The sequence below is a fragment of the Pungitius pungitius genome, chromosome 1, assembly GCF_949316345.1.
Source record: "Pungitius pungitius chromosome 1, fPunPun2.1, whole genome shotgun sequence".
NCBI lineage: Eukaryota > Metazoa > Chordata > Actinopteri > Perciformes > Gasterosteidae > Pungitius > Pungitius pungitius.
In genome coordinates, this window is record NC_084900.1 from 25,156,395 (window position 1) to 25,183,784 (window position 27,390).

At 44.7% G+C, this 27,390-nt stretch overlaps 3 protein-coding genes across 4 annotated transcripts in view; 1 reads left to right on the forward strand and 2 right to left on the reverse strand.

The window, feature by feature from the left end:
- Positions 1 to 2,763: 2,763 nt before the first annotated feature.
- On the reverse strand, positions 2,764 to 5,911 carry casp9 (caspase 9, apoptosis-related cysteine peptidase). The gene is made up of 10 exons (XM_037478527.2): positions 5,577 to 5,911; positions 5,071 to 5,281; positions 4,853 to 4,936; positions 4,690 to 4,751; positions 4,408 to 4,584; positions 4,225 to 4,314; positions 3,977 to 4,124; positions 3,670 to 3,858; positions 3,450 to 3,559; positions 2,764 to 3,340 (listed from the first exon to the last, which is right to left on the reverse strand). Exons 1-10 carry the CDS (start codon positions 5,706 to 5,708, stop codon positions 3,236 to 3,238), a joined length of 1,308 nt encoding a protein of 435 aa, XP_037334424.2. The 5' UTR covers positions 5,709 to 5,911; the 3' UTR covers positions 2,764 to 3,235.
- A 244-nt stretch (positions 5,912 to 6,155) lies between these two features.
- Positions 6,156 to 11,427, forward strand: dnajc16 (DnaJ (Hsp40) homolog, subfamily C, member 16). Its single transcript, XM_037478500.2, has 15 exons — positions 6,156 to 6,313; positions 6,583 to 6,758; positions 6,839 to 6,905; positions 6,999 to 7,323; positions 7,430 to 7,614; positions 7,747 to 7,851; positions 7,947 to 8,105; positions 8,215 to 8,345; positions 8,486 to 8,669; positions 9,096 to 9,275; positions 9,378 to 9,454; positions 9,559 to 9,639; positions 9,779 to 9,868; positions 9,960 to 10,130; positions 10,233 to 11,427. The coding sequence occupies exons 2-15, from the start codon at positions 6,592 to 6,594 to the stop codon at positions 10,681 to 10,683; spliced, it is 2,373 nt and encodes a 790-aa protein (XP_037334397.2). The 5' UTR covers positions 6,156 to 6,313; positions 6,583 to 6,591; the 3' UTR covers positions 10,684 to 11,427.
- A 3,679-nt stretch (positions 11,428 to 15,106) lies between these two features.
- mtcl2 (microtubule crosslinking factor 2) overlaps positions 15,107 to 27,390 on the reverse strand; it is a 62,734-nt gene continuing 50,450 nt past the window's right edge. Inside the window, exons 16-24 of one of the 2 annotated variants that reach the window (XM_037478480.2) lie at positions 25,781 to 25,930; positions 25,454 to 25,570; positions 23,444 to 23,502; positions 23,172 to 23,301; positions 22,460 to 23,035; positions 22,024 to 22,291; positions 21,716 to 21,934; positions 20,682 to 21,106; positions 15,107 to 20,353 (exon numbers count right to left, since the gene is read on the reverse strand). In XM_037478480.2, the coding sequence (XP_037334377.2) occupies positions 20,204 to 20,353; positions 20,682 to 21,106; positions 21,716 to 21,934; positions 22,024 to 22,291; positions 22,460 to 23,035; positions 23,172 to 23,301; positions 23,444 to 23,502; positions 25,454 to 25,570; positions 25,781 to 25,930 (2,094 nt within the window). In that variant the 3' untranslated portion in view covers positions 15,107 to 20,203. Of the gene's footprint in view, positions 20,354 to 20,681; positions 21,107 to 21,715; positions 21,935 to 22,023; positions 22,292 to 22,459; positions 23,036 to 23,171; positions 23,302 to 23,443; positions 23,509 to 25,453; positions 25,571 to 25,780; positions 25,931 to 27,390 lie in introns of both variants that reach the window. The other variant, XM_037478479.2, reaches the window with a different exon arrangement.

Sequence of the window (27,390 nt, forward strand, 5' to 3'; positions counted from 1 at the left end):
GCGGTCTGCACGGGGAGTGCTAGCACAATCTTGTTTTTCTTTGCAGCGCCAGCCTCACTGCTCATTTTAACACATAGGACCGCTCCGCTCGGGCCACCCGGCACCCGCGCGCGCACTGGTCTGATGCGTCACAAATTCACAACAACCGGGAGTTTGTTGCCGAGTTTTCGGTTTGTTTCGAAAAGTGTAACCACACTTTGGACCGCCGACGCACGCTATACATGTTCGATTGCGCTGTTACGCCAACACTTCCGGTGGACGCTTCTTCGTTGGTGTTCAGCGGTTTCTATTTCTGGTCGGCGCCGCGGACTAAGAATCGAAACTAGGAATCGAATTTTAAACTTTTGAACGATACCGGGTAAATCGCAAAGCTAGTCCCGATTCCAATCGATTCTCGATACCCAACCCTAGTTATAATGCTAAGTCGCTTTGGATTAAAGCATAAGCTAAATTACTAAGGCCGGGACTTTAGCGCGTTAATTACGATTAATTAATTACAATGTGAATTAAGATTAATTAATTACACAAAAATAACACATTCAATATTTTTTACGCATTTTTACACTTATTTTTTGCACCGCGGAACGTTTCTCACTGGATGAGTTTGGAGGACCGATTATACTGGAGCACCAACTAGCGTTCATGACTTCAGACAACAACAAACCACAGTGAACATGAACGAAGAAGCTGACGAGACCGTGTCGGGTGGCCCCGTGAATGGGAAATTTTATTATAATAAACACACGGATGGAAGCGTCGATAAGAGCGTGGGTGTGTGCAAGCTGTGCAACAAGGAATTCACATATAGCCTCAAGTATCACCTCAACGCAAAACAATTAGCAGCTAGCGTGGACGTTAGCCCAACTACGAGTACAAGGACCCACACCCAACCCACACTGCACCAGATGACTGGTTTAAGGACCAGGGTCCACGTCTGAAAAAATAACCAATGTTCGGAATGTACTTGAAAGTATTGGTCTACTTAAAAAAACATAGTTTACAGAAGGTCTAATTACCTATAGGCTACCTGAATTTCTGAAAGTACTATATTTCTAAATATGCTATTTCTACACTTGTCTGCTGGAATTGGTTGAACAATAATAAAAAATAAATACTTTTTTAGTTTTGGGTAACTGACATTTATAAAAAATCATAATGGGATATTGCCCCAGAGACGGATTGGTGCATCTTGGAGGATCAACCATGCTATTCATCCTTCCTGCATTGGTAAAGGCACAAGTGAGTTGAATTTGAATGTAACAGAGAATTGGAGGGTGGATGCACTAAAAAGGCCAAACAAATCTACACCCTGTGCAAGACTGTCAGTTTAAGGTTGTCCACATTCCTCAAGTGAACGTGCATTGTGTTTCTGCATAACCCCCAGGGTTCACTTCTCTGAAACAACCAGTGGGGACAATGCCCCCACAACTACCTCCACAGTAGTGCACTCAAGACTTGGCAGGAGCAGGATTTGAACCCACTGGCGGCACTTACAGAGGCTTGGCCCCTGCACTCACCCCTACACTACCAGTCCTGGTCACATTTTGGCAACTTTGATTCTCCTATTTAACCTTGAGCATGTGAGTTAAACTTTAAAACTGTTTTAAATGCTATTTCCACATCTGGCCCTGAACCCACAACTTTCAAGTGCAGTGCAGGCTTGTGGCAGCAGCTCTTCCGCTTCTCGTATTTAACCTTGAGATTGCTACTCAAACCTCAAAACACTTTCAAAGCAGAAGTGATGTCTGCATGAAGGGGCATGAACCCACAACCTCAGACAGCAGGTTGGAGCCTGCAGCCCTTAAGTTGTTCCCTTGTGCTATTCAAGCAGATGCCTCATTGTGTCCGTTTCTCATATTAGACCTTGGGATTGTTTACTAAACCTCAAAACTGTTTCAAAGTTTACAGTTTGAAGCCCTGACTGCAACCAAACCCTTCTTCTGAGAGAGCAGGTTTGAACTGAGGATCCTCCACACTTCAGCCTTCCTGCTATCTCCCTGCACTGTTCCACCACACACCTGTTGATGCTTTTGAATCCAACCTCAATTCTCATAGATTCTCAGGCTGGAATCCACAACACAACACACTTGTCTGCTGGAATTGGTTGAACAAAAATAAAAATCCATGTGAAAAAAATTACTTCTCACTGTTCTCAGGTCAAATATTTATGCAATTAAAATGCGATTCATTTCGATTAATTAATTACAAAGGCTCTAATTAATTAGATTAATATTTTTAATCAAGTCCCGGCCCTATAAATTACAGGTAATGTAATATAAACTGATTGCTTATAAGAAAATATGCTAACAAGGCTTTGATCAACAAATTCTAGCAAATGTGAGATGGACCATTTCTACTTCAATGGAGCTCCCTGGTGGCAGTGGAGGGGAAACAACCCTCAAAAAAAGAGTCTGGAGTCAAGAAAATCAAAAGTCCCAAGCAGCATTTCCTGATATTTGGAGTTTAGAGTCATCAGATGACTCACTGAGCCACTGGGCAACTATGTGCATAAAAAAAGACTGTAGCGCAGTGTGAGCAGCCAGCTGGACCTTTTTAAACTATGCTATAATAAAGTGAAGGACACATTTCCGAATCAACATGATTCTCCATGTATGCATTACATGTGCCCTCAATTTTCATTTACAATACATACAATAACAAGAATATACCATGTTTATATTGAAAAAATATATCTATATAGATATATAAAGAAATATATAAAGATTTAAGAATAAAAAACAATGCAAAGAGAGAAATCTTTGACAACTATATTATTCAACTCAAATATGTGGCTCACTTATCTGTCAACCTCCATTGCAAAAGGCATTTTAAAAATTAACACAACCTGAAAGAAGAGTCAGAAAAGTCTTTGTTGTCATTTTAATGTCTTAAACCATGATTGAAATTTGACAGCAGCTGTGAAAATAAATACACCAACAATATAAAAAAACACCAAAGTACATAAATATTTTCTCCCTTAAATTTCCCCTACACCCAAAAAGTTCATTTTTAAAATCTACCAACTATTAAAAATACAGCAAGACAAGACAACTATTAGAACTATGTTCTAAGACATTACTGGTTTTGTAGGAATACAAACAAGATTCTGCATCTTCATACAACATTACTGATGAAACTCAGAAATCACTAGAAATCACTTTATAATATTATAGTATTGAAATAGAAGAAAATTCCCTGAAAGTGAAACCTAGAAGTGCAACCCTGAACTTTGGTGCTAGGCGTGGGTTTGAAAGTGGAGAAGTTTGCGGAGGAAGTTAAAGGAACCGGGCATTTGCTTGTAGAGGCCTTTCGCAGAGTTCTGGGAGACTTCATGGTTAACCTGGACATGAGAACAATAAAAAAATCAGACCATTCAAAAGCTTTGAATGGAGCAAAGAATATACAATGGAGCCTCAGCTAATTCTGCTCCTACAATAAGAGACGCTCACCATCATCAACATTGTGACCAAGTCATCGGTAGCAGCGTTTTCCTCAAGAACCTGGTCTAGAGTCTCGACGTACCACGAGCCGGACTGGGTGTCCCTCCAGGAAACATAACCTGTGTTTGTCACATAAAGGCATAAGTCAAATGTATCTGTCTCAGTTCTGACTGCGTTCGCATGATTCCAACACACACACACACACACACACACACAGATGCAAACGCACCCGGGAAAGTAGAGTAGGACACCAGAATGTCGCTCGGGGTGGGCAGCGTTGCTCTGGCGTCCACTTCGTCGGACATGCTCAGAGAGTCGCTGCTGGAGGACAGCGGAATGGCGTCCGTTTGATCGTCTGCCCCGCCGATGGATGGTTCAAACTCACCTGGGGACACCTCGAATCCTGTGTCTCGTTCATCTAGGACACGAAAACCAACGTATCCCAATGAAAACCACTGACATTGATCGATTGTGGATTCTGCTTTTGCATCGCTCCTTTTGAGTTTTACTCTACAAGTAGATTAATTGTTCGTTACCTCCTCCGCAGGCCTGGATGAAGAAAAGTTTAGGTTTGCCCTGCAATGATGGACAATGCTGGCCATTGAGGTAGTTTGTGATGCGCTGAACTGGGACATGCTGTCCGTCCACGCCATACACGGCCCCCGGGAAGCGGTTGTGACTCACCTAAAAGCATAAATAAGAGCATAAATTACAAGCCATCTGGATCTGAACCTGAGCGGGTCGAAAATAAATAGTAAAGTGATGATTACGTGACATGGCTTACCTCGGTCCCGTGGGACAGCATGATGACCACACAGCAGTCACATTGTGAATGGTCTTTCTTAGATAAGGCTGACAGGGCGTGTGTGATTTGCTGAAACGTAGAGAAAACTTTTTCTTTTACAGCCGTGACCTCTAATATTTCCATGTGGTTTCAGACAGGGGAAGCAGAAGAAACCCCTCTTACTTTTTGTTTTAGGTTGGTCCTCACTTCCACGATGAAGTTGAGGGCCTTGAATCTTTTCTCCAGCTTGTCACAGTCTATGTTGGACCCCTTGCGACTGCTCAGCTGGCTCTCAGGTTCAAACTCTACGTTGTTTATGATGAGGCAATGTCCACAAGGACTGGCATCCATTTTATAGCTCTGACACCCACGTATGAGGAATAAAGGAAGCAGAGAAAGATCTGACATTCAGAGAAAGATGACTCTGCAGATTTAAACAGGTCACGATAAATGAATGGTGCTTACCTGAATGCTATCCCGTCGAATTCTGCCTGGTGGCCTTGTTATTGTGTACTCCCTTTCAGGGGCTGAAACAGGAGCATCAGCCTTTAATGTCTTAAGTATGAAATAAATAAAAAAAGAAACTTACCACACTCTTACCAGCCTGTTAATTAATCACAATACTTACATGGACTGAGAGTAGGACTGGGTTTCTGTATTGGATAGATGGGGACAGTGTCTTTTCCCTGCTGTTCAACGTCAGTACAAACGGCTATAAAAGAAACAAAGAGCAAATTATGAAGACAAACTTTTACTATAACGAGACCAGACAGTTTCAAATAAATGTAATAGTGTCCCCATGCCGACTATTTTTATAAGTTATGTCATGAATACTGGTACACTTACAAAGTGGGAGAGGCCGGACAACGGGGAGGTCCACCTGATTGGGCGTTGCGGGCTGTATCTGAACTGCTGGAGCCCCACGCTGAAGAAGCTCTGTCAAACTGTGCTGGCCCGACTCCTCAAGGCACAGCAGGAGTATGGGAAAGGCCCGACTCCCGCGGCTCTCCAAGTCCTGCACCAGCTTCCTGGCCTGGTCACGCCTGGTCCCAGCGCTCTGAAAGGAGACAGCGAGAGGTTTGAGTCATGAAGCCCAACGGGGCTATTCAGAGATCTCAAACATAAACATATCACTTCAATGGATACAGGGGAAACACTTAAAACATTGTACAGTACACAAAATAACATTAAAAACAAGTGCACAACAATTGATGCTATATTCAAATTTTAAAAAGGTTCCTCGAGCCCATCCTAGTTGTTTCTGGTAGTTTGTTCCACATTTAACGAGGTAGCAGCAGTACATTAGTAAGTTATCCTCAATGTTGATGCCCTGATCAACACAGTCGGCTCACCTTAATCTCATCGATCATGTCTTGGGTAAAAACTCCTTTTTCAAGGAGTCCATCATAGAGGCTCGATGGGTTCAAGTCTGTCACAAGATTGGTCCTGTTGCGCTGAAGAATCTTCTTGTGGATTTCTTCCATCGTCGATTCAATAACAACGATCTCAGTGAGGGAGGACGATGAGTCAGGTGACAATGGGGGCCGTAACGTCTCACTAAAGAGACAGTCGTTATCCCCAAACTCCTTTACGAAAGAGAACGATACCTTGTTCCAGTGCAAATATGAGAAGTTGTTTTCTCATTTATCGTATTTGTGGGCTGTTACATTATCCATTTCCTTGTTTACATCATCGCTGTCTGTGATTGGTCCACTGAGAATACGACGAGAAAAAAACGATGCGCTTGATTTTATTTACCGCGCGCCGCTGTAACACGACCAGCGTACCGCAATACTTATAGACCAAAAACGAAGCGCAACGAGCAGTAAACCAAGCACGCACTCAAACGAGGCTTTAATAAGCCACTAAATACTCAATCTCCCAAAATGATTTTCGACACTGGGTGCCTCCGCCTCTGGTCCTGCCCTCACAGCAGCAGGCATTGACTGCGCGCCGGAGGAGCTGTGGGATGCTGCTGAACACACCCTGCTCATTTTACATCAACGTGAACCCACAAGCTGACAAACACCAGAACCAGCACCAAATATGAGGCGTAGTAGCGGCTGATAACTCCGGGTTTTACCCAAATGTAAGAACGTTTCTACGACGTTAACGTGACAGCCTATCGACGTGTCCGCGGGATTACGGTCCTATTACGTGGCTTCTGTAGTTAGCATGCTATAATGCCATCTTTATTAAGCCATCCGGTCGTCTCCATCACTTGTCGCCGGTGACGCTGCCGTCAGGATGGAGGAAAGGCTGTGGCAGCTAAATACAAAATACCGCGTCGAGATGGCAAAAGGTCTGATGGTCCTCTGAATGATTGACGCGACGGGGATACTTTGTGATGTGTTTAAGGTTTCCGTGATGGCAGCGTCGAAGATGTCTGTGGCTGTGGTGGTGGTCCTCTCGGTGCTGCTCACGGGAGCATCCCATGCCGGGCCGGAGATGGACCCCTACAAAGTATTGGGTGTAACCAGGAGTGCCAGCCAGGCGGAGATCAAGAAGGTCTATAAGCGCCTCGCAAAAGAATGGTAAACATGTCCACGTGACACCGACCGTGTGTGGGATGAACCTCACTCCATCCTTAACTCATGACTATCTTCTTCTCAAGGCATCCGGACAAAAACAAAAATGCAGGTGCTGAAGACATGTTTATCAAGATTACCAAATCGTATGAGGTCAGTCTTTTTTTCCCCTCAATAAAAAAAAGATAACGTATGCAGGAGAGGACGACGTCTGCCACATGGACATTTGTTCTATCCAAAATCCAGATCCTTTCCAGCGAAGACAAGCGCGGCAACTATGACCGTTACGGGCAGACGGATGACACCCAACCGTACGGCGGCGCTCGCTACGGTCATCGCCACGACAGCTTTTACTTTGACGAATCCTTCTACAACTTCCCCTTCAACAGCAAGAACCACAGGGACTTTGGTGACAACAAGTACACGTTGCACTTCAACCAGTATGTAAACGACGTGGTGCCTGACAGCTACAAGAGGCCGTACCTGATAAAGATCACCTCCGACTGGTGCTTCAGCTGCATCCACATCGAGCCTGTGTGGAAAGAGGTGGTGCAGGAGATGGAGACTCTAGGTACGGAATGAACCGATACGTCAGGCGGGGTCATTCTGCGGCCCCGTCCGCTCTGGAAATTGCATACAGCGAGCTGAGGGAAGCTGACGTGTGGATGTCTTTGCAGGTGTCGGGGTTGGCGTGGTGGATGTCGGCCATGAGAGGCGCTTGGCCAATCACCTCGGGGCTCATCGCACGCCGTCCATACTAGGAGTCATCAATGGCAAGGTGACGTTTTTCCATTACGCCGTAGCGAAGGAGCACCTGAGGCAGTTTGTGGAAGACCTTCTTCCTCAGAGACTCGTTGAATGGGTAAGTGGGTGCAGTCCAGGGAGGAAGGGCTAAAATATTTCGATTCATCTGCAAAAGTGAAGGTGAACAGATTTGCAATGGATGTGGGCTACATGTAAGATTCCAAGTCCCTGTGCGTGTTTTATACTTCAGGTCACCGACAAGAATGACCTGCAGTTCCTGAGCAGCTGGCATGAGCTGAACAAGCCACACGTGCTTCTGTTCGACCAAGTGCCTGTAGTTCCTCTGCTTTACAAAGTAGGCTCTCTAGGCTTCTATGTGAAATGTACCTGAGGTGCTACTGACAGCCTTTGCATAACTAACCCAAATGTGTGATGTGTGCATCTCCATAGCTGACAGCTTTTGTCTACAAGGACTACTTGCAGTTTGGCTATGTGGACCAGGGCCTTTCAGAGACGGCAAATCTGCAGAAAGAGTTCAACATCAACACGTACGCTCCGACCATGCTGGTCTTCAAGGAGAACATTGACAAGCCCGCTGACATTATTCAGGTATACCACAGCTCCCTACACACACACACACGCTGACCTCCGCAAAGTATTGTTCGCCGCCACGCTTCCTCACACCTTCTTCTATGCGATTACGTTGGGTCCTCTCCAGGCTAAAGGAATGAAAAAGCAAATTATTGACGAGTTCATGTCAAACAACAGATTCCTCCTCGTGCCGCGGCTGGTCAATCAGAAGCTCTTCGATGAGCTCTGTCCCGTCAAACAGTTCCACAGACGCAGGAAGTAAGAGAAAACTTTCCTTTTCTTTTTAACAGATGATCGCGCCTTACACCTCAGTGATGTAGTTTAAAGATTTGTTTGGATTTGCCAAGTAACTGTCATGCCCCCCCCCCCCCCCCCCAACCCCCCCCTTGTCCCCTCAGATACTGTGTGCTGCTGATCACAGGTGACGAAGAGACCTTTTCTCTTGGGAACCATGCGTTTCTCTCATTTGCATCTACCAATGCCAAGGAAGTTGTGAGATTTGCTTATGTGTACCAACGGCTACAGCGACCTCTATGTGACGTGTTTACACAGAGCAAGGACGGCGCAGAGTCATCAGCACAGGTACACTCGCACGGGTCCAACACTACGGCTGCCAGTTCTGCTGGGAATCAATGATTGATATGTATTTTGTTTAGAATCTTTGTCTGTAATTGTTACTTCCTTTCCATACACAAGCGATCCAATTTTATTTTAGAAAATCTTTGGAATACACATTTTGACGTTTCAGAAAGTGTTACTCCTTTTGTGAAATGGCTACTTTTAGGGACCGGCTCCTTCCATCCACAAGTCACAACCCCAAAATAACGATGTTTCAGGCAAAAATTACATTCATACTGCGTGCCAAAACGGCTTATTGTTTCCCCTCTTTTGCCGGTTTCACCCCTCACCAACATCTCGCCTACTTCCTGGGCCTTAAAATAGCTCACGCTCCAGATAAAGTATCCGTCAAGATTCATAATTTCTCTCTCTCTCTTTTTTTCCACTCAGGTGGTGATCCTGGAGAGGCGTAATGCCGCGGGGAAGGCCCTGTTCAAGCCGGTAACCGGCTGGAACGGCAGCGAGGAGGACAAGCAGCGTCTCCTGGAGGAGCTGGAGCGACTGCAGAAGGACCCGTCCATCCTCGTCCACGATGCCGTGCTGCCCGAGCTCAACAACGAGTTTGCCTCTGTACGTCCTCTTTGAGCAAAATAGTATTTAGTTTTGCACAGTGCTGATCTGTGTTAAATATCAACCAGTCCCGTCACTTAATGCAATGATCTCACTCGATAGATGTTCGCGATCCGATGGATCTACGCGTCGTACGATTACCTCTCCGAGGTCGTTGATGATATTTTGCACAACAACTGGTTGGTAGAAAACTCATTTTAGATTCATTTTACACGGATATTTGAACATTTTACTTGTAAGATTGTGTGTGTCGTCACACTAAGTCGTGTGTGATGATTTGTAGGCGTGAGATGATGCCTCTCCTGTCCCTCATATTCTCGGCCCTGTTCATCCTGTTTGGAACCGTGGTCATCCAGGCCTTCAGGTCAGTTGCTTTGCCCACTGTAACTATAGCAACTTCAGCCTCCCCTTGTAAACCAAGGCCAAAGAATAGAAAATCTCTGACATTCTTTTACGCCTGCTCATCCCCCTTCAGGAAAGACAATTTGTTGTTATGTTTTCAGTGACTCAAGTGAAGATACGCAGACTAAACCAAAGGCAAAAGATGGATCAAAAGCAGAGAATGGGTCGCCCGGGACTGGTAGTGCTTCAAGGCAAGTGTAGTTTCATGCATATTTGACTCATACTTTATCAACTTCGGAAGGGTTTATCATCATGTATTTAAGCTCTTTGTGCTGATTACAGTCGGCCTCCTAAAAAGAGTTTTGTGGAGGTGACGGAGCTGACGGATATCACCTACATGAGCAACCTGGTGAAACTGAGGCCGGGGCACATGAACATAGTGCTGGTGCTCACTGACGCCTCCAAGAACATCCTCCTAAGCAAGTTTGCCAAAGAGGTCTACTCCTTCACAGGGTCAGCATTCACCTTTCCTCGTGTGGAACAAATGAAGCCCGACACATTTAGTTTGTAAAAATCTGCTAATTTACACCACATCACCTCCATCCTCTCTCCTAGGAGCCTGACGCTGCATTTCTCCTTCCTGAATATGGACAAGCACGGCGAGTGGATGTTCACGCTGCTGGAATACGCCCAGGACGCCACGCAGATCGACGCCGACGAGGACGAGGACGGCGCCGGCAACCGCAAGATGGACTACACGGGCTACGTGCTGGCGCTCAACGGCCACAAGAAGTACCTCTGTCTCTTCAGGCCCGTCTACACCGGGGAGGACCCCGACAGCAAGTCGTCTGAGGACGAAGGGGCCGGCCCGCGGGGGAGGTCCAGGTGCGGCTCCCGCGAAGACCACCCGCCGCGCAGATCCAAGCGGTCCCGCAGCTTATCCACCCTGCAGATCCACCACAAGCTGGACCGCCTGGGGCTGTGGATGGAGAGGCTCATGGAAGGCACTCTGCACCGCTACTACATCCCCACCTGGCCCGGACTGGACAAAATCACCCCCCGGTAAATAGACGGAGGCGAGTTTCGCCCGAGGTCACGGCTTGGAGCTGTCCTTTTTTGCACTCCAGATATTTCCTAGTTACAGATGTCTGTGTGATAAATTATCTACCGGGGGAAAGGTCCTTCAGCCAGGCCCTCTGGCACTCATCGTTGCATGCTACTTCCCGCTGTTGGTAGTCATACTTCATTTGGGCAAGGAAGGCTTTTGCTGCAGTCAGACACACCCTAAAGGAGGCGGGACAATACGTTTGTCTTCACATATAAATACTGTGAATAGAGATGCATGTCTCTTAACACCAAATGTCTCGCCTTTTTGGGCATCTCAGCCAAATCTATTTTCAGCTGCTGAAGACGTTGGTCTATTTAACAACCTCAGTTAGACGGTAGCTTTATGTAGCAGACATTGCAATCCAACTGTCCCATTTCATTTTCTCAATGTTTCTCAAGTCGACTGATGCTTTGTCATTGTGTCCTCTTAAATTCAGTAGACAATGAGAGTGAAGTCACACTATAACTTAATTCCAAAACAAAGAGTGTAAAATGTAATTTGTTGGTACAATGTGATGTAAATATTGAATGCAATCGTGTCATCTACAGGACCTGTATTTTAAAGATTATCTAACTTTAAAGATAAGGTGAATGTTTTACATGGATTTATTAAAATGATGTAGCTTTGTTTTCATTAACATTTTCTTTAACAAGTAAGTGTTAAAAAAAGTTGGTCGTCAGTTGGTCTTCATTGGTGCATTTATCCTCTTGTTGGTTGTAATAAAATGCTTTATGTTTGTAAATTGTCTTGACCGTGCTGACTACATTTTCAGTCCGTCCCATTAAGACGACCTCACAGCGCAGTCTTCCGTTTCTAATAATAAAAGAATAGCATTTACCACTTAATTCAATAACAGCTGCATCACACGTGTTTTGAGGTCAAAATAGTTACAGATGACATGCAGAGCTAAGAAAGTTCCAATGATGCACTCTGAGGTGTGTGCGAAGTGTGTCTCAATGAAGAAGCACAGTTGTTATGGATCTTCTCCTCTAAATACAGTTTCTGATTCTGGTCCCTAAACGCAGCTCCCATGATGTAACCTTTGATCTTAATATCTGCTCTCCTGTCTGACCCTACCAGGATCATTTTACACGCTGTTAAATGGTTCTCTTCATTGATATGAATATTGCATATTGCATTCTATTTGCATATTACTGCATAAAACAATTTTCTGTTGGACTTCTGTTTTTTTCATCTTCTACAATGCCATACAGTAATTCTTCCACAGGGGGGTACTGCACCACCACAAACAGGTTGAGGCCTATGTTAAACTCTTCCCTGTTGGTATTTATTCTCTTTTAGAGCTACTAAACCTGTTATTAAAGATGGTTTGTGACGGTTGGATCAAGCAAATTAAGGTTTAAAATCTCCAGAGTGGTGTAGGTTACACAGACATACTTCTGTAAATGACAGTTTGCAGCCAAAGTGTCTTTCTGCATTTTAGTGAATAAAATGTTAATCCATGTGAATTTCAACTCACCACTGTTTAAGGAAGTATAAAGAGGCAAGAGTATCGTGAGAAGCACTTAGTACAGATTTTCCCGTCAGGTACCATTGAGCCACATCAGAGGAATAGGCCACATTCAGCTGACGTGGCGAAACATGAGCCTGTCCAACAGTGCCCTCGTGTTTGTTTTATTTATTGATTTGGAGGGACATCACATTCTCTAGTGTTCTGCACATGGGCCGACCTGTGTTCGTCTTCAATGGAGCATGTCCAAGTCGTGTGCTTCATTTGAATCATTCGCCAAGTCTTTTTCTGGTTAACTTTGCTGTTATTCGTACACTAGCCTTTCCATTTCAGGTGGAGGGAACCACCCTGCAGGTGTTAGCAACAGTAACTAAGAGGAAGGCTTTATACTCGTCTCTTTCTCCCTCTCCCTCGCTTTATTGCACTAACTCACCCGTCAGAATTGAGCCTGTAGTGGACTATTGTCGACGAGAGATTGATCACAAACAAAGACTCACATTAAAAGGCCACTGATGCACCTTTCCAGTCGGTTTCTGATCCTACTTTGCGGTTTAGGTTGATTTAGTTTTGTGATCACACCAAAACATTTACTGCGGAAAAAAAAACATGTTCCCTCCAGGTGAATTCTTCTGAAGCTGACACACACCTGCTGCCTAAATACCTTCACCCATGACAAGAGCCCCGCATAGTGCTCAGTGTCAACAAAATCATCAGTCGGGACGGAAAGGAAAGAAGGGGCGCGGTCGATTGGAAGAAAATAGGTTCCTGCTGTTTTGATGAGTTCAAATTTGATGTGTTCCAATTGTGTCTGTGTTTGGTGAAAGGAAAGACCCTCCCTTCCTCCCACCAAAGTGATTGGCAAACATTTCCCCATCTGTGTCTCTGAGAGAGAGAGAGAGAGAGAGAGAGAGAGATGCCCTGTGTATGTATCCATGAGTGTTTTGTGCATTTAGTCTGGAGTGAAGAGCTTGAGTTCCTCTCATGTTTTCCGTTTTATCGACTGGAGCCTCACTGACCGCTGCATCCTGCGTTTGTATATTTCTGCCTGTGTGTTGTAAACCAATAGACCATAAGTCACACGCATTTGATTCATTAGATTAACTTCAGTTTTACATATTTGAAGATCGCAGAATCTTCCAACTTGACAGTGCTGGGAATGAATCCCTATATACTATTTTCGGCAGTGGAATAATAACTTATAAGCGGCAGGATAGTGTTGAAATATGACAGTGTGTATTGTTACGAGAGAACATGTCACCTCATTACGATGTCTCATTGATCGTATGTTGTTTCAGGACAACAATGGGGTCTAAGGGGCGGAGAACATATCTTTATTAGGATCAATTCATCTGTTTTTTCTTAGGATTTCTTAATGGTAATGTTTGTTTTTTTAAAGTCATCTCTCTACTTTCCCCTTTGAAGCATACTTTTAGTCTTTTGCCCGGCTCCCCTCATCTCACACGCCGCCAACGCATTCTCAGAGATGGATGGGCCGCTAAAAAATAACACCGCTTTAACATAATACCTCCTTCTCTAATCCTGACCTATTTAGCTTAGCTTAGATTAAAAACACACCATGCACGCAGGCAAAAGTCCAGAAAGATATGAAACAAGTCAAATCTCAGACGAACTAAGAGGTCTATTTGCATGACGTTCTCTCGTATCTCCATTCGTAATCCCACCATCTCGAGTCAATTAAAAGGGAATTAAACCTACCCGGAGTTACATATTCACCTTAGTTTGACTGCTGCAGTGGAATTTGACCTCAGTCAAATTGCCTAATGAAGAAAATCATTGAACTAACGAAAGGCCTAAATCGAAAAACAAGTGCATCAATAATTGCTGAAATATTTATGCTTCCTGATGGAGTCGTTTTTTGACAATTTTAGAATATGTTGTAGGTCCCGGTCTAATTTGCTTTTATTCAATCTAGATTCAAAAGAAGCATACATTTGTATTTTAAAAAATTGAGAAAAATGTAAATCTACAATGTAACCATTTCAAAAGACAAATTCCGTTTTGAGTCACAGACCCGTCGACAAACTACTCAAAGCGACCCAGCTCTACCATTCCCTCTCTGATTTGTTACTTAAGCCAACACAGGAAGTTGTTCTTTTGTTGCCAGAGGTTGCTATGGTGAGGTCACTTCCTGTCTGTCCATCAGGGCCACTGGCATCCTTCTTAAGCTTAATGTTTAAGAAGTTTGGGCTCTTATCATTAGGACAAAGCAAAGCAAGTGAAAAACGAACAGAGAGAAGAGAAAAGGACCACATTGGACTGTTGTTCCAGGAATTACTGCTTAACTAAAACCGCCTGAAAAATGTAGTAGGATGCCTCCCTCTGAGATGTAGTGTTTAAGATTTTGTCTGGCAGTTCTTTTTTATGTATTAGACATGTGTATTTAACATCTCAGGTGTTAAACAGTATTATGTTTGACTAGCAAATTCTTTCCGTTACTGTCTTCCCTCTTCTCACTTGATGAAATCCGAAAGGGCAGTAAACGGTCTGCAAATGTGTAGGTTGTCATCATGATGCAAAGTCTTTGTATATGGCATACAAACCTCACACTTGATTCTGACATCTGCCTCCAAAAAAATAAAATTCTATTGTTCATTTTGTGTGTTTTCCAAATGCTGCTGCAACAAAACACCACGTGTCACTCAATTGGTGAGATCTCCGGTATTCACAGAGATAATCAGCACTGAGGCATTTTTCTAATGTTTTTAGTTGTTTGTGATACTGACCACAGCCATCCCCTAACGTCAGTATTGTTCTTTTAACATGGTCCGAACCATTTCAGTTGCCTCTGCTTATCGTCACTTGATCTGTTTTCAAAGACGAAAGAGGACAAAAAGGGGACATTATAGCCAAGCTCAATATGTACAAATGGAAGAAAAAAACCAAACCATGTTAAATTCCAACAAACATTTATTTGTGAATTCTATGACAAACAGGAGGCAGTTATAATATCTTGGTCTACAAGCTACATTGGTCAGAAAAAAACTCATTCATTAAACATTTGCTGCCTTTTTTGTTTTTCGTCATCTTCAAAATGCACCTATGTACAGAAGAAACGCTGGAGTGGGGTCCGTAGAGGGAGAGAGCTACATACTTCCACAGCGACCTGGTTCTGATCCGCTGTTGACATTCAGCTTTTCTCAAAGAAACAAAAGGAGGGAGATACAAAGCTTTTTTTTTTTTTCTTCTAAATTTGCAATACAAGAGGGAAACATTTCCTTCATTTAATTTGTCATTCGTTGCATTCTACTTTTAATCAAGAAAACAGGTGTTATAAAAAAAGACAAGAGCAGCTTACGTAAGCAAATATACAGGCAGTCTCTAGGTAATCGTTTAGCTAACATTATGAACAGCAAAGAATTCATTTACATATGCCCAGGATGTAACAATCATTTGAATGGTATGGAAAGATGTTAAAAATGCTGCATTTTAGGAAACCTTCTTACAGACACACAGCGAGTAGTGATACGTGTAGTTTGTGCCATGCGATCCGTAAGAGCTCATCGGTTATTGGCTGGTGATGATGTGCGACCTATAAAACTGTCAGTCATTGGCTGCGATGTGTGGTACTTACAACCTGAGGGGGAGGAGCAAATATGACCAATGCCATCCGAGCAGGAGAGTTTTGAGGCTTACATTCTGGAGAAAATCAATCCATGTCATGAACTAGAAGGAGCTGTGAGTTGTATTCACAGCTATATGTCACGTCGGATGTTAAAAACGCCCCACATTGTAAAGCACTGCAAACTAATTACTTTATTTGTTCAAATCAGTTCAAAACATGTTGTTTGGTGTTTGTCACATCTTCTAATATGAAGCATTAAAACAACAGTGGCATGCTCGATTTTTCTAATATCAGCAAAAATGGACTGGAGGTTGTCTGAAACCAAAACACAACACTTTAACGGTTATGAGATCTGGTCACACTGAGCAAAACCAATTTCTAAGTCATACCGCATTTCTGACCCGAAGGGCCCTTATTTAACGAGTAGGTTCAGTAAAATTTTCGCTGTTGTCAAAAGTTTAGAAAGTAGGGCAGATTAGAAAGTTTGATTTGAACTTTTATTTTGTAGGGAGTTGCATTTTTTCAGATAAAATTAAAACTGCTTCATGCCTTAGCATCATTACAGAGATAATTATTTTGTCTTATCTTCTCACTCATACATGCAGGGGTTTATGTATGGTTTTCTTATCTTTTCTGTTGAAAATCACAAATATAAAATATAAATACAGAAGTGTAACTGGCATTTGGTTGTTACATGTTTGAATTTCAAATCTGATGGATTACTAGCTTTACTATGACAGATTATTTAGTTAGTATCAGAAAAGAGAAATAGTACCAGACCTGATATCAGGGTTGTTTGTGGAGAGATGGTCAGTTACATTCTGCATGGTGTAGCAACATCTTAGTTCTTTTTTTCAAGCAGCCATAAAGGAGAAACTTGGATATAAAGGAGAAACAACACATTGCTGGGCCTCAGTGGAAGCAAAAATGTATTCTGTAGTTCTCTGTGAACTACTTTGAGTGTCAATGACAACATGCCGGCTACATACTGTTCTCTGACAAGCGGTAGTATGTGCTGGAAGATAGCATCAGCGACTCATATTTGGGAAACATTTATTCTTTAAACCATTTGGTTATCAGACATATTAAGGCCCAAAGTGTCCATTTGGCTGACTTTTACCAACTTCATTTGTTTATTGAGGTATATTTGAACTGAGTTTTGATACAACGGGCCAGACCTCCTGGCTAGAATCACGTCACTTTTAAAATGTTGACTACATTAACATTAACCTGGGTAGCTGTGTGCAACACATGCAAACAGATAACCATACTAGTGCTAAACAGAAGCAGTACATTTCATTTTGAATAATTGCCTGAAACATAATCAATAGGAGGCAGCAAATAAGTGGATTATGCTGCAGGAGTGTTAACTGAAACTGGGTTTTTGTGGAATCCTTAAAAGAGCTACATGTGAGAAGAAAACAGCTGTGAAGTCAACGGCTAAACTGTAGGATGGAAAGTTAACAGCGTAATGTTACAAATGGTGGATTCTAAAATTGATTTACTTCTACAGGTGGGGAGAGCGAGTTCTGAAGCCTTGCAGAGTGAGCCGGTTACCTTGTTACCGAGTCTGAGCGAGCGGTTTCCTTCTTTTCTGCTGTTGTTGTTCACGTGATGTATCATCATCAAGTTCATTCTCTTAAGTGACGACGGCAGATGTGGCTTTGTAATGACGTGAGTTACGTACAATATAGTGGAATGTAGACAGGAATGCAGGTGTACTTAAACATATTAGCTCTGCTATGCAAAAGCATTTTAAATGTGGCTATAGGCTTTCATTTGGTTTCGAACCAATCGGATTGTTTGGCTAAAACAACCTGTTTTGAAATTGTGGTGAAAAATCAGACTCTATTCCCGTGTCAAGTAGCTTCTGAAGCGGTGGCTGGTTTCAGATGGTGGGTTTTCTAGCAGCCTCGAGGGCTGGAGTGGAGACAGACAGGAGCATTTAGGCTGCGGCTTTCCCTCACTGTGTTATTTGAATACGTGCCCTGTTACGGGTAATGCCCTATTTTAAACTGCTGAGTCACTACTTGGTGCGCATAATTGGAGAAACGCTGGACTGCGACTCATGAATAGACAGCAGAAGAGACATCGTTCAAATCGATGAGCCCACTGCAGACTTCAAACTAGGTAGCACCATGATAACTAATCAAGATAATATAAACAGGCTAATAAATCAGAGAAAGCATCCATATAAAACAACAAAAATAATTTACTTTCCAGAAATACAATAACCCTTGGTATAAAAAAAGTTGGTATAGTGTGGATACTTTGTCCTACTATACCTGTAAACCCTCTCGTCCCGTGTGCACTGTGGTACAGTATTTTATTAAATATTGTAGCTTTACTTAGAACAGCCTGATCGAAACTATGCACATTAAAACAATCTCACCCATTTGAAAAAAAAGGCCTGCTGTGTTTGTTTGTGTTTTTTAAAATATGGATTCCAGTTTTGGCGTGAGCTGACTAAAAAGTAATCTGACAGGCACTTTGAATATCTACTGATTGATTACAAGTACGACATGGCGAACAAAGGGACAGGATAAATAAACAGTATTCAAACATCTTCTCAAAGATGATTGTTTCTTGATTACATTACTTTTTAGGTTTTAAATCACCAACAAGACCGTTGGTGTCAGTTCCCCTAAAAAATGTTTTTGTTGTTGCCTCTCACGCGTTGTGTGACTTTAACACCTGTCATATCGTTGGACCTGTCTTGATGTATTTCTTCAAAAGTAAAAACCCAGTGCTTTAATTACTGTGGCTTCAAATGGATACTCACAGCTCTTAGCTGGTTGTTCACCAAAATCACGTCATAATGCTACATTTTCCTAAATTTTGTAGAGTAGCTACGCCGAGGACAGTTGTGCGTGGGAGAAGAGCGGTAAGTGTTTAAAAACTATCCCCTTGACTAGACCTCTAAACGACGCACTGGTCCACCGCTGAGAGTTCGAGGACTAAATGTACATACAAACCACACACACACACACACACACACACGTCTGGGAGACTCCAACAAGAGGAATGCATCTGAGTTCTCCTTGGACACTGCTTAGAGTCAGTGAGCGTTTGTGGACAATGAGTATTTTGAGTTTGGACCCACCGATAAGGCTGATGGACATTAGGTCAATACCTCTAACGTTGTTAAAACATTACCCAATTGTGCCCATCAGATGTGTTTGACAAGGATATTTAGTGTCAACCACCACCGTCTACTGAACTGCAGGGCGGCAAACTGAAAAACTGGTCAAAATAAGTTTGAAGTCATATCCGTGCATCTCCATCCACTGCCAAGTGCAAACGGCAGATGGGCTTTCAGGTTAAAAATCATCAAAGGGTTAACGATGAATCTGCACATCAGTTAAGAAATATCTCAAAATAGGAAACGAACAGGCACTTTCTGCCTGCTGTAACAGGTTGAAATCAAATTCTTCCAATCAGACTGTGGAGTAACAACCCCACAAGTGGGTTTTCTTACATCTATGGGGTTTAGTCATCCTGATCACAATGCCACAAAACCTCTCCTTAATTGTGGCAAAAGTCCTTCTGTCGTCGTCTTGAGCAGACGCTTAAAGCCTGAGGAGCTTTTTGTTCTGCTCCCAGGCAACGATGGTAGAAGGTCCCCTCAAGTCAGCTCCGTGGTCTCATTTAGAGAGCCGACCGGTCCAAACATCAATGGAGTCCAAGCCTGTAGTCCAATAGAACTCGATGCTCTCCGTTACCTGCAAAAGTCACTTTTGTCATCAAAAGGTGGCGCGGTCAGATCCTTGTTGGAGACACTCGCTGGATTGGTTTTGTGCTAATGAATCAAAAATGCAACAACTGCTTTTTCCAGCACAAAGTTCAGAGAGAATCCATCTGACAGCAGCCTGATGTTTTCAGAGTTTCACACTGTGGAAGATCGTTCCAGCTTTCTACTGCGGCTCTCAAAGTAACACATGCACTTCAACGCGCACACTCCTTGCTTATCTGTAAATCCGACATTGGGAAGCATGGTGGCAAGACAACTTGGTTACGGTGGATTTTCCAAGCCAAAGAGGATCATATGTAGTATCTTATTCTGTAAAAGGTGTCCGGTCCTGACATCATAGGTTTACTTCTTTGACTCTATTCAGTTTGTTTTTTCCTCTAGTAAAGCGTGTCAAACGATGTGAATTGTATTTCTTGCTGGTAGTTTTGTGATGGTTGTGTCCGTTGCTGTCTCTGATCTCTGTCCTCGAATAGTACAGTCCAACACAAGTGTTATGAATGGGTACATGTGGCAGTGTGTGTGTGTGTGTCATGTTTGGCAGTGCACCTGTGTGGCAGGATGGTAGTGTGTATGCACATTTGACGCGAGAGGTGTTTGGACGTGCGGTTTCATGGCAGTGATGTACGGTGTCTGTGAAGAATCCGTATCCAATGGGCGTGTCTCTGAAGTGTCGTCACTCGTTGCATGTGTCTCCCTTTTCCTCGGTTGCCGCGGGAGACTCCTGCGGGCGGTGCTTGCACTGGCCGAGGGAATGGCGAGCTGCTGCTCTTGATGGTCGGGCGAGGCAGGACGACGACTGGGCAGCACAGTCACAGGGTGCATCCTGGGAAGTGGAAAGACGTCTGAGTGTTTCCCATGTTATATTAAGAACAGATGTCTTTATTGACCTTGCCAGGGTAAAATGGATTTTCCATTTTTTACCATCTCAGGCAGTTGTCTGTTTCCACTTATTTCTTTAAGCTGAATACATTATAGCTGTAACTTAACAATGGTTTAGTTTTTGGATTTTCATATGGTTTTGAAAAATATATAGAACATCGAGAAACTAACCGTTCTACTGGAACAGTAGAAAGAATACAAAGACCTTTCTAAAACCTAGATTCATTATTAGCAAATGTTCTCTTTAAAGTTTCAATCAAAAGCGCATTTACCTCCGTCACGGATCCGGCGGTGCTGCTCGGCGTCTCTTTCCCTCCTCCCATGATGCTGACCATCTCCTCCCCGGCCGTCTGTCTCATGAACCTCTTGTTGACGATCTTGGTCACATTGTCGTTGCTTCCAGCCAGCGCTCCGAAGCCCCCGATCCCGACCGCCACACACTCTGGCTTGGGCTCATCCGCCCCGGGAAAACCCCCAGAGACACCCGGACCCCCGAGGGAGCCACCGGGGTCTCTCTGCGCTCGCTCCTCGGACGGGGTGGCTCCTCCCGGGCCCCGGGCGCTGCACACAGTGCTGAAGAACTCCTGCGCCAGGCCTCCGTACCGCTGACAGCCGGGGTCGGAGCCACAGACGGGCGCGCCGGTGGGTTTCCCTGCTGGAGCGGGCTGCCGGGCCGGACTGGCCGCCTGGCTGGCACCTAGTCGGGGTTCAAGATGGTGATCAGTTAATCCTTGATTGTGATTGATTGGGGTTTACAGGACTGATTGAGTCCTGGAGACAAGCGTCCACTGTTACGTCAATGATATTTAACAGGAGCTACGATTATATTTGTGAAAGCAAGATTGTGAATTTCACTCATGGTTGGAGTTTGTGTTCTCCCTCTGACCTCTACTAGTGTCCTAGACAAAACCATAAGTTATTGTGTTACCACACTTCCACTTATATTGTTGTTTCTGCTGACACAATAATAAAATGACTGATTTCTACTCCAACATGGCTGTAGATCGGTGCTCAATCCTCAGGTGGCTGTAGTCCATGTTCCATTAATCTAAAATGAGTGATAAGATATTACTTTATTGACTGCAAAGGAAATTCTTGTGCCAGAGATTGATCGAAGCAAATATAATTGGCTGCCGATAAGCACGTTTTGATATTTGCAGTAAAACGGCGGTCTAAATCTAAAAAGTGTGTTAGCGCGCAGATGTGAAACTCTGCCATCTGTTATGTTTGCTCTGACAGCTTTTAAAAAAAATGTTGGCTCTGACAAATGTCAGGATGTGTGATCCACTTTCACGAGGCTTCTTACCCCCGTCCCCCCTCCAGAGCGACTCTGTGCTTCCAGTGTGCTCGACCACACTGAAGAGGCTGGAGAGGCCGTCGGTGAGGCCGTTCAGGACCGGGCTGTCCCTGGTGGTGGTGGAGCGAGCCCAGGCCGAGCGCCCCCCTCCGCTGAGGGATCTCTGCTGGAGGCTCCACAGGCTCCGGTCCCTGGAAGAGGAGCTGCCGTCCAGTCTGGAGGTGGATCCTATTAAAAAAAAAAAAAACGGAGCAGTCAGATGTCTCCTCCTGGTGTTTACTATGGATGTTAGGCACCAGAGAACAAAGCCTAGTTACCAGAGGACACCCTGCGTTGCAGTTTCGGTGATCCGTACTTGGGTGAGCAGCACGGCCTGTCGATGCGGCTGTGGACTTTGTCCAGGGACGTGGATATGTGCCGGGTTCGAGCGGACGCTAGCAACGACGTGGTGGTTGACGAGGGGCGAGGAGACCAGGCTTTGGAGTGCAAGCCCATCCCTCTGCTGGGGAGGTTGTCTGTTTGAAGCCCGATGCTGACATATTGCCAATTGGTCTGGGTGGACCTGGTGGACATGCCCAGCGCCGCCTGCAGGGCAGAAATAGAAATGATAGTGAATGGTTAACGTGTTGAGAGGAGGAGAAAGTACAACAAAGAGTAATCGAGACAACCATTGAAGAGACGGTTCTTAAAATGTCACTTTTCCTTAAACCTACAAAGGGCAACCTCATGTGTTAGTATACTGCAGGAATCTACCTGAGGTTCCTTGGAGGATTTCCTCTCCAGAGAGGAAGAGCGTATGGCCTGGCGGACACAATTGGTCATCTCCTTCATGTCGTCACTCAAGTTGGCGGAAATCTCCCCGATCTCCAGGCCGTGGAATGCCGACGTGGGCGCCATCCCATCGACCGGGGCGGCGCCGCCGGCGACACTGGGGATCGACCCGGCGACGCAGCCGCTTCTGCTCTCCAGCAGCTCCCTGTGCGGCTTGGACAGCGAGCTCAGCCACTGCTCGTAGGAGGACGAAACGGAGGATGGAGGCTGCTGCTGCTGCTGAACCTCATGGTTTCCCACCGCCGCCACGTCTGAGCCGCTCGCCCCCAGGGAAGAGCTCCCGTCCCGGGCCCGCTCCGGCTCTTTGGCCTCCTGGCTCGTTCTTGGGTGCTCCGTGCGTCTTACCGCCGGGGGGCTGTAGTAGATACGGATGCCGGTGCGGTCCGGAGCTGTGTAGCTCCTCTGGACCGTCTCCAGATGCAGCTCCGAGCCCACCGAGCTGCTGCAGGATCCGCTGGGACCGTCCCAGGTTTTACAGCTGTACCCAACCTCTGGGGTCTGAGATCGGAGAGTGGAGACAAAGAATAGTGATCGGCGTACATTTTGAACACCAGTCTTTTATTCGCTCGTCTCGTCAATCACAATAAAATGTAAATTCTAAACGAGTGATTGTATAAAATCACAAATTGGTTACCTCATTGGTGAGGTAGGTCCAGTTCTTCCCGGTGAGGTCACCCAGCTCTGGGACAGAAAACTGAATTCTGTCCTCCTGATTGGCTCCACGGTGGAATTCTGGGCCATGCAGGTCGGATGCTGATATGGTTCTTGAAAACAGTAGAAAGGAATGGATGAGAAAAGAGAAGCAAAGCAAAGCATGGATGAAACACTCCTATTATCAAACAGAAGTTGTGAACAAAATGTTATTAATTGATTCAAAACTATGAGGTAATATGTTTGAGCTGTTACCTTGGCGACCCCGTTCCATTCGTGACCACTGTGTCCGCAGAAGACTCGCTGCCAAATGACTTTGACTGAGGACAAGAGAAACCAGCAGTCAGTCAAACCGCAGAACTATTTCTTTCTCATTTACACATTAGACACTTTGTGTGTCGAGCAAATAATTGTTGTGGCGTTTTGTTTTTTCTTCTTCTTTCACACCATGGCAGACACATTCATCTCACTGCCATCCCCTTCCTCTGGAGCTGTTTTGGCATGAGAAAGTGGAGGCCGTCAAGTCTAATCTATCCGTGGCAGACAGCATGCAAATACACACACACACACACACACACACACACACACACGCTGAGTCGGTTTGTTTCACACTGGAGAGGTGATCTCACACTTTCATTTCCCCACTGAGGAAAGGGACAGAGTGGGAGCGAGGACATCTGCGGATAATGGGATTAGTTGTGCAGATACACTGATGGACTTTCGCGTGCAACTCACTGAGCTGCAGACCACGCTGCACGGCCGTGTACAGTACGGTACACTGACAGACCGCTAAGTACACACTACTTTTTCACACTAGATTCCACACAACAGAGTTACTCGTACCCAATGGGTCGTTCTGCAGTTGCCAGGGCGACTGCCACATCACAACCACAGGCAATCTTAATGCACCCAATGGGGTACATGAGTTTAACAACGGGTCTGTGGAGGGACGACGCACACAAAGGTACCAGTGGTTAAACGCAATTACTGTTTGTTGACCTTTAAAATCCAGATCTCCATGAATCTAGCCCAATCCATCCCAACAGGAAACACATCTAATTTTAAAATAACTCACAAAAATAAAATGGACTGATGAGTAAACATCGGATTCGTGCAGCCAGGTACTTTTACACTGACTGGCCTGATGGGGACACTGTAAGCATATGACAGAAGTCCCTGAGAGGCCCTTCTGTATAACACAAGCAGAGTAGATAGTAGATGTGATTTGTGGGTGACAGGGACAGAGTAGATTAAAGTATGATAAGCTTCGGTCTTCTTCTAAGCTCCCAATGCAGGCCACTTAATGAAAGGAGTGAGACGGGATCACACGCAACAGATAGGAGGAGAAGGAGCGAGACGGACGAGGAGGGGAGTGAAGGGACTCAGCAGAAAGGAAAAGGGACGACCGAGACACCAACAACGGGGACACAGCAGACAGGGATGTCTTCATTTCTTTGAGCTTTCAAGGAGAAGAACAAACTACCACTTTAAAACTCTGATGAAATCTTTTCCAGACATGTTGCAGCAGTGGTTTCTCTGGGGTCTAATCAGCAGATCAGGCTGACCACAGTAAGACAAGGACATCGCTTCCTTACTCACATTGCGGCATCGACAGCTGATTAGGGGCGGGGTCAGGTAGTACCAGCCAACCAGACGTGGGTGACGTTACCGTAAACCAATTGCATCAGTGCTGGCAAACGTTAAAAGACTGTTCTCTCTCTCTGCTGTCAGTTGTCATTTCAGCGCCACCCCCCCTCACACCTCCAATCTACAGCAGAACCTGGCACATCAGGAAATTGGAGCAACTTATTCTCTACCACCATCACCAGTGTCTGGACTCCCAAAGGGGGGGAAATAGCTTGGCTCAGCATCCCGGCCCCTGGTCTACCCTACGGCAGGATGGAGTCCAAGCCCCAAACACATTGCAATAACAATATTTATGCATTGTATAATAAAGCAGTGTTCAAACTTCAAGTCTCTCCGGATTGAAATGCTAATGTCAGTCTGCAAAGCGGCTTTACTGCACCAGCTACGGCTTTTTTTATGCTAATTTGATTACAGCGACCCTTGGAAAATCACCAGATGTGATGAGACGTAATGGAAACAGTGCACCAAGAAACACACATCTTACTTTAGATGCCCTACTTATCTCAGGCACCCTCATCCTCTAAGATCCACCCAACATGAACTCACTTCTTCATCTGCGACATTTCTCGTACGCACACACACACACACACACACACACACAGAGGCCGCCCATCATACCTTCCCCTGTTGCGCAGTGGCCTCTCCCAGTCTCTGCTCCCACTGAGCTCTTTCCTGGCCGAGCATCTCCAGAAGCTCCATCTTCTCTCTGCCCCAGTTCCTCTCCCCGATCTGAAGCTGATTGGTCCGCAGGCGGGTCACAGCGGAGGGACGAGAAGATGAGGCAAAATCAGAGGATGAGCAGGGATGAGGAGCGCACACCACCGGAATACGAAAGTGAACACAACTCATGAGCCTTTTTACAAACAAAAATAGAGCTGGGGGGGGGGATTCATCTCTTTGTGAGAACTTTCCAACCCAACTCGGTTCTCTCAGACAGACATTCACCTGTTTAGTGAGGTCCATCACGGCTGCGTAGGAATCGGCCAAGAGGTGCTGGTGCTCTTCTCGCTCCCTCTTCAGCGCCACCTTCAGGTCCGGTGGATCCGGAGCGTCAGAGACGGACGGCGTCGCCGCTTTTCCTGATTTGGTCTCAAGCTGATTGGAGAAACACAACGAGATGATGGTAGAAATGTATACCAACACAGTTCCCCCTAAACCATGGGAAGTGAAAATCATTATTTTGGTGGCAAAGTGAAAACCTTTATGAAACGTCAGATTAGATAACCATAACATTTACAATGTAAAGATACTGGTATTGTACTTATTAGATATAACTTGCAAAATCTGAACATACTAGGCATACTAGGCCATCCAAACTCTCCAAATAATAAATGTTATTGGTGTGAAGCACCCCCCCCTTAACTCTCTATTATGGAGACCTGAACAAAGCTGGGATCTCAGCCTTGTGGATGCATCAGCATACGGAGGAGGAGAACAGCTACTGGGGCGAAGGATATAATACTGTAAATAAAAAACCTGTATTGTTCTTAAAACCCCGAACCATCCATAGGGAAAGAGCGCTATCTATTTAGCTGAATTTTAATTATATCTGTTTAATAAAATGCTTAAAATAATATTTGAATCATTGTTGTTTCTTACAGGGAGCTTTAAAAAGTTTTTTAAAAAAAGTTACAAAAATCTCCTACTACCAAATACCAACAGCAATTTCCTTTTTTGGATAAAAAAAGTTCAACTTTAATTTAAACATGCAAGCAGGAGTGTTTAAATAGTGCTGAGTGAATGAATTAGCACCATCATCACATGATGACCTTATGATACAAACCTCTTTATCTGCATTAAACCAGTAATAGCCTGTCAATATTATTCTAACTTAATTACAAGCCCCAACACCTTAGAGGCGGTTTTAATTCCTTTCAAGTGTTTTGCCCCGTCGCACTATGGACAGATTCTGTCAACGTGACATAGTCATAACTGTGCAAGAAGGTAACAAAATCTATAACGCTGTTTGTGCAGAAACAAAGTGCTGGCGGGGCGCTGAGGACGTCTTTATCCACACAACGACATCAGCATCTTCCTAAAAAAGGGTTCTGAGATTGTAAACTAGCTGGAAGGCCTTTTATCTAAAGCAGGGATACGATCCCTGTTTATTGGGACCAACCGAGAAAAAGACACTCAGAGAGTGGGAAGGAGAACAGAGAGCACAATCTAGACAACTGTCTCGTTTTTCTTCTCTTCTGCTGCTATCTTTGCCACTGAAAATCTCTCTGTTATAGTCTTTCCTTCTCCCTCAGCATCCCTCTTCCTCATCCTCATCACCTCAGCCCGTCACCCTCTTCCCTGCTGCTTTCTCACCTTCTATTTCCAGGTCTTTCACCCGCTTCTTTCTCGCTCTCTATGAATCTGGCTCGCTGTCACAGACCCTGGTGGGTGGGATCACTTGAAATTTTGATGAGCCGCTCTGCTCTCCCCTTTCCTCCCTCTGAGCCTCCTAGTTCACACAGCCGACACTACCGGGCCCATCAATCCGACAAGCAGACACACACACACACACACACACACACAACGATACACAAATGTGGACCCATCAATCCTCT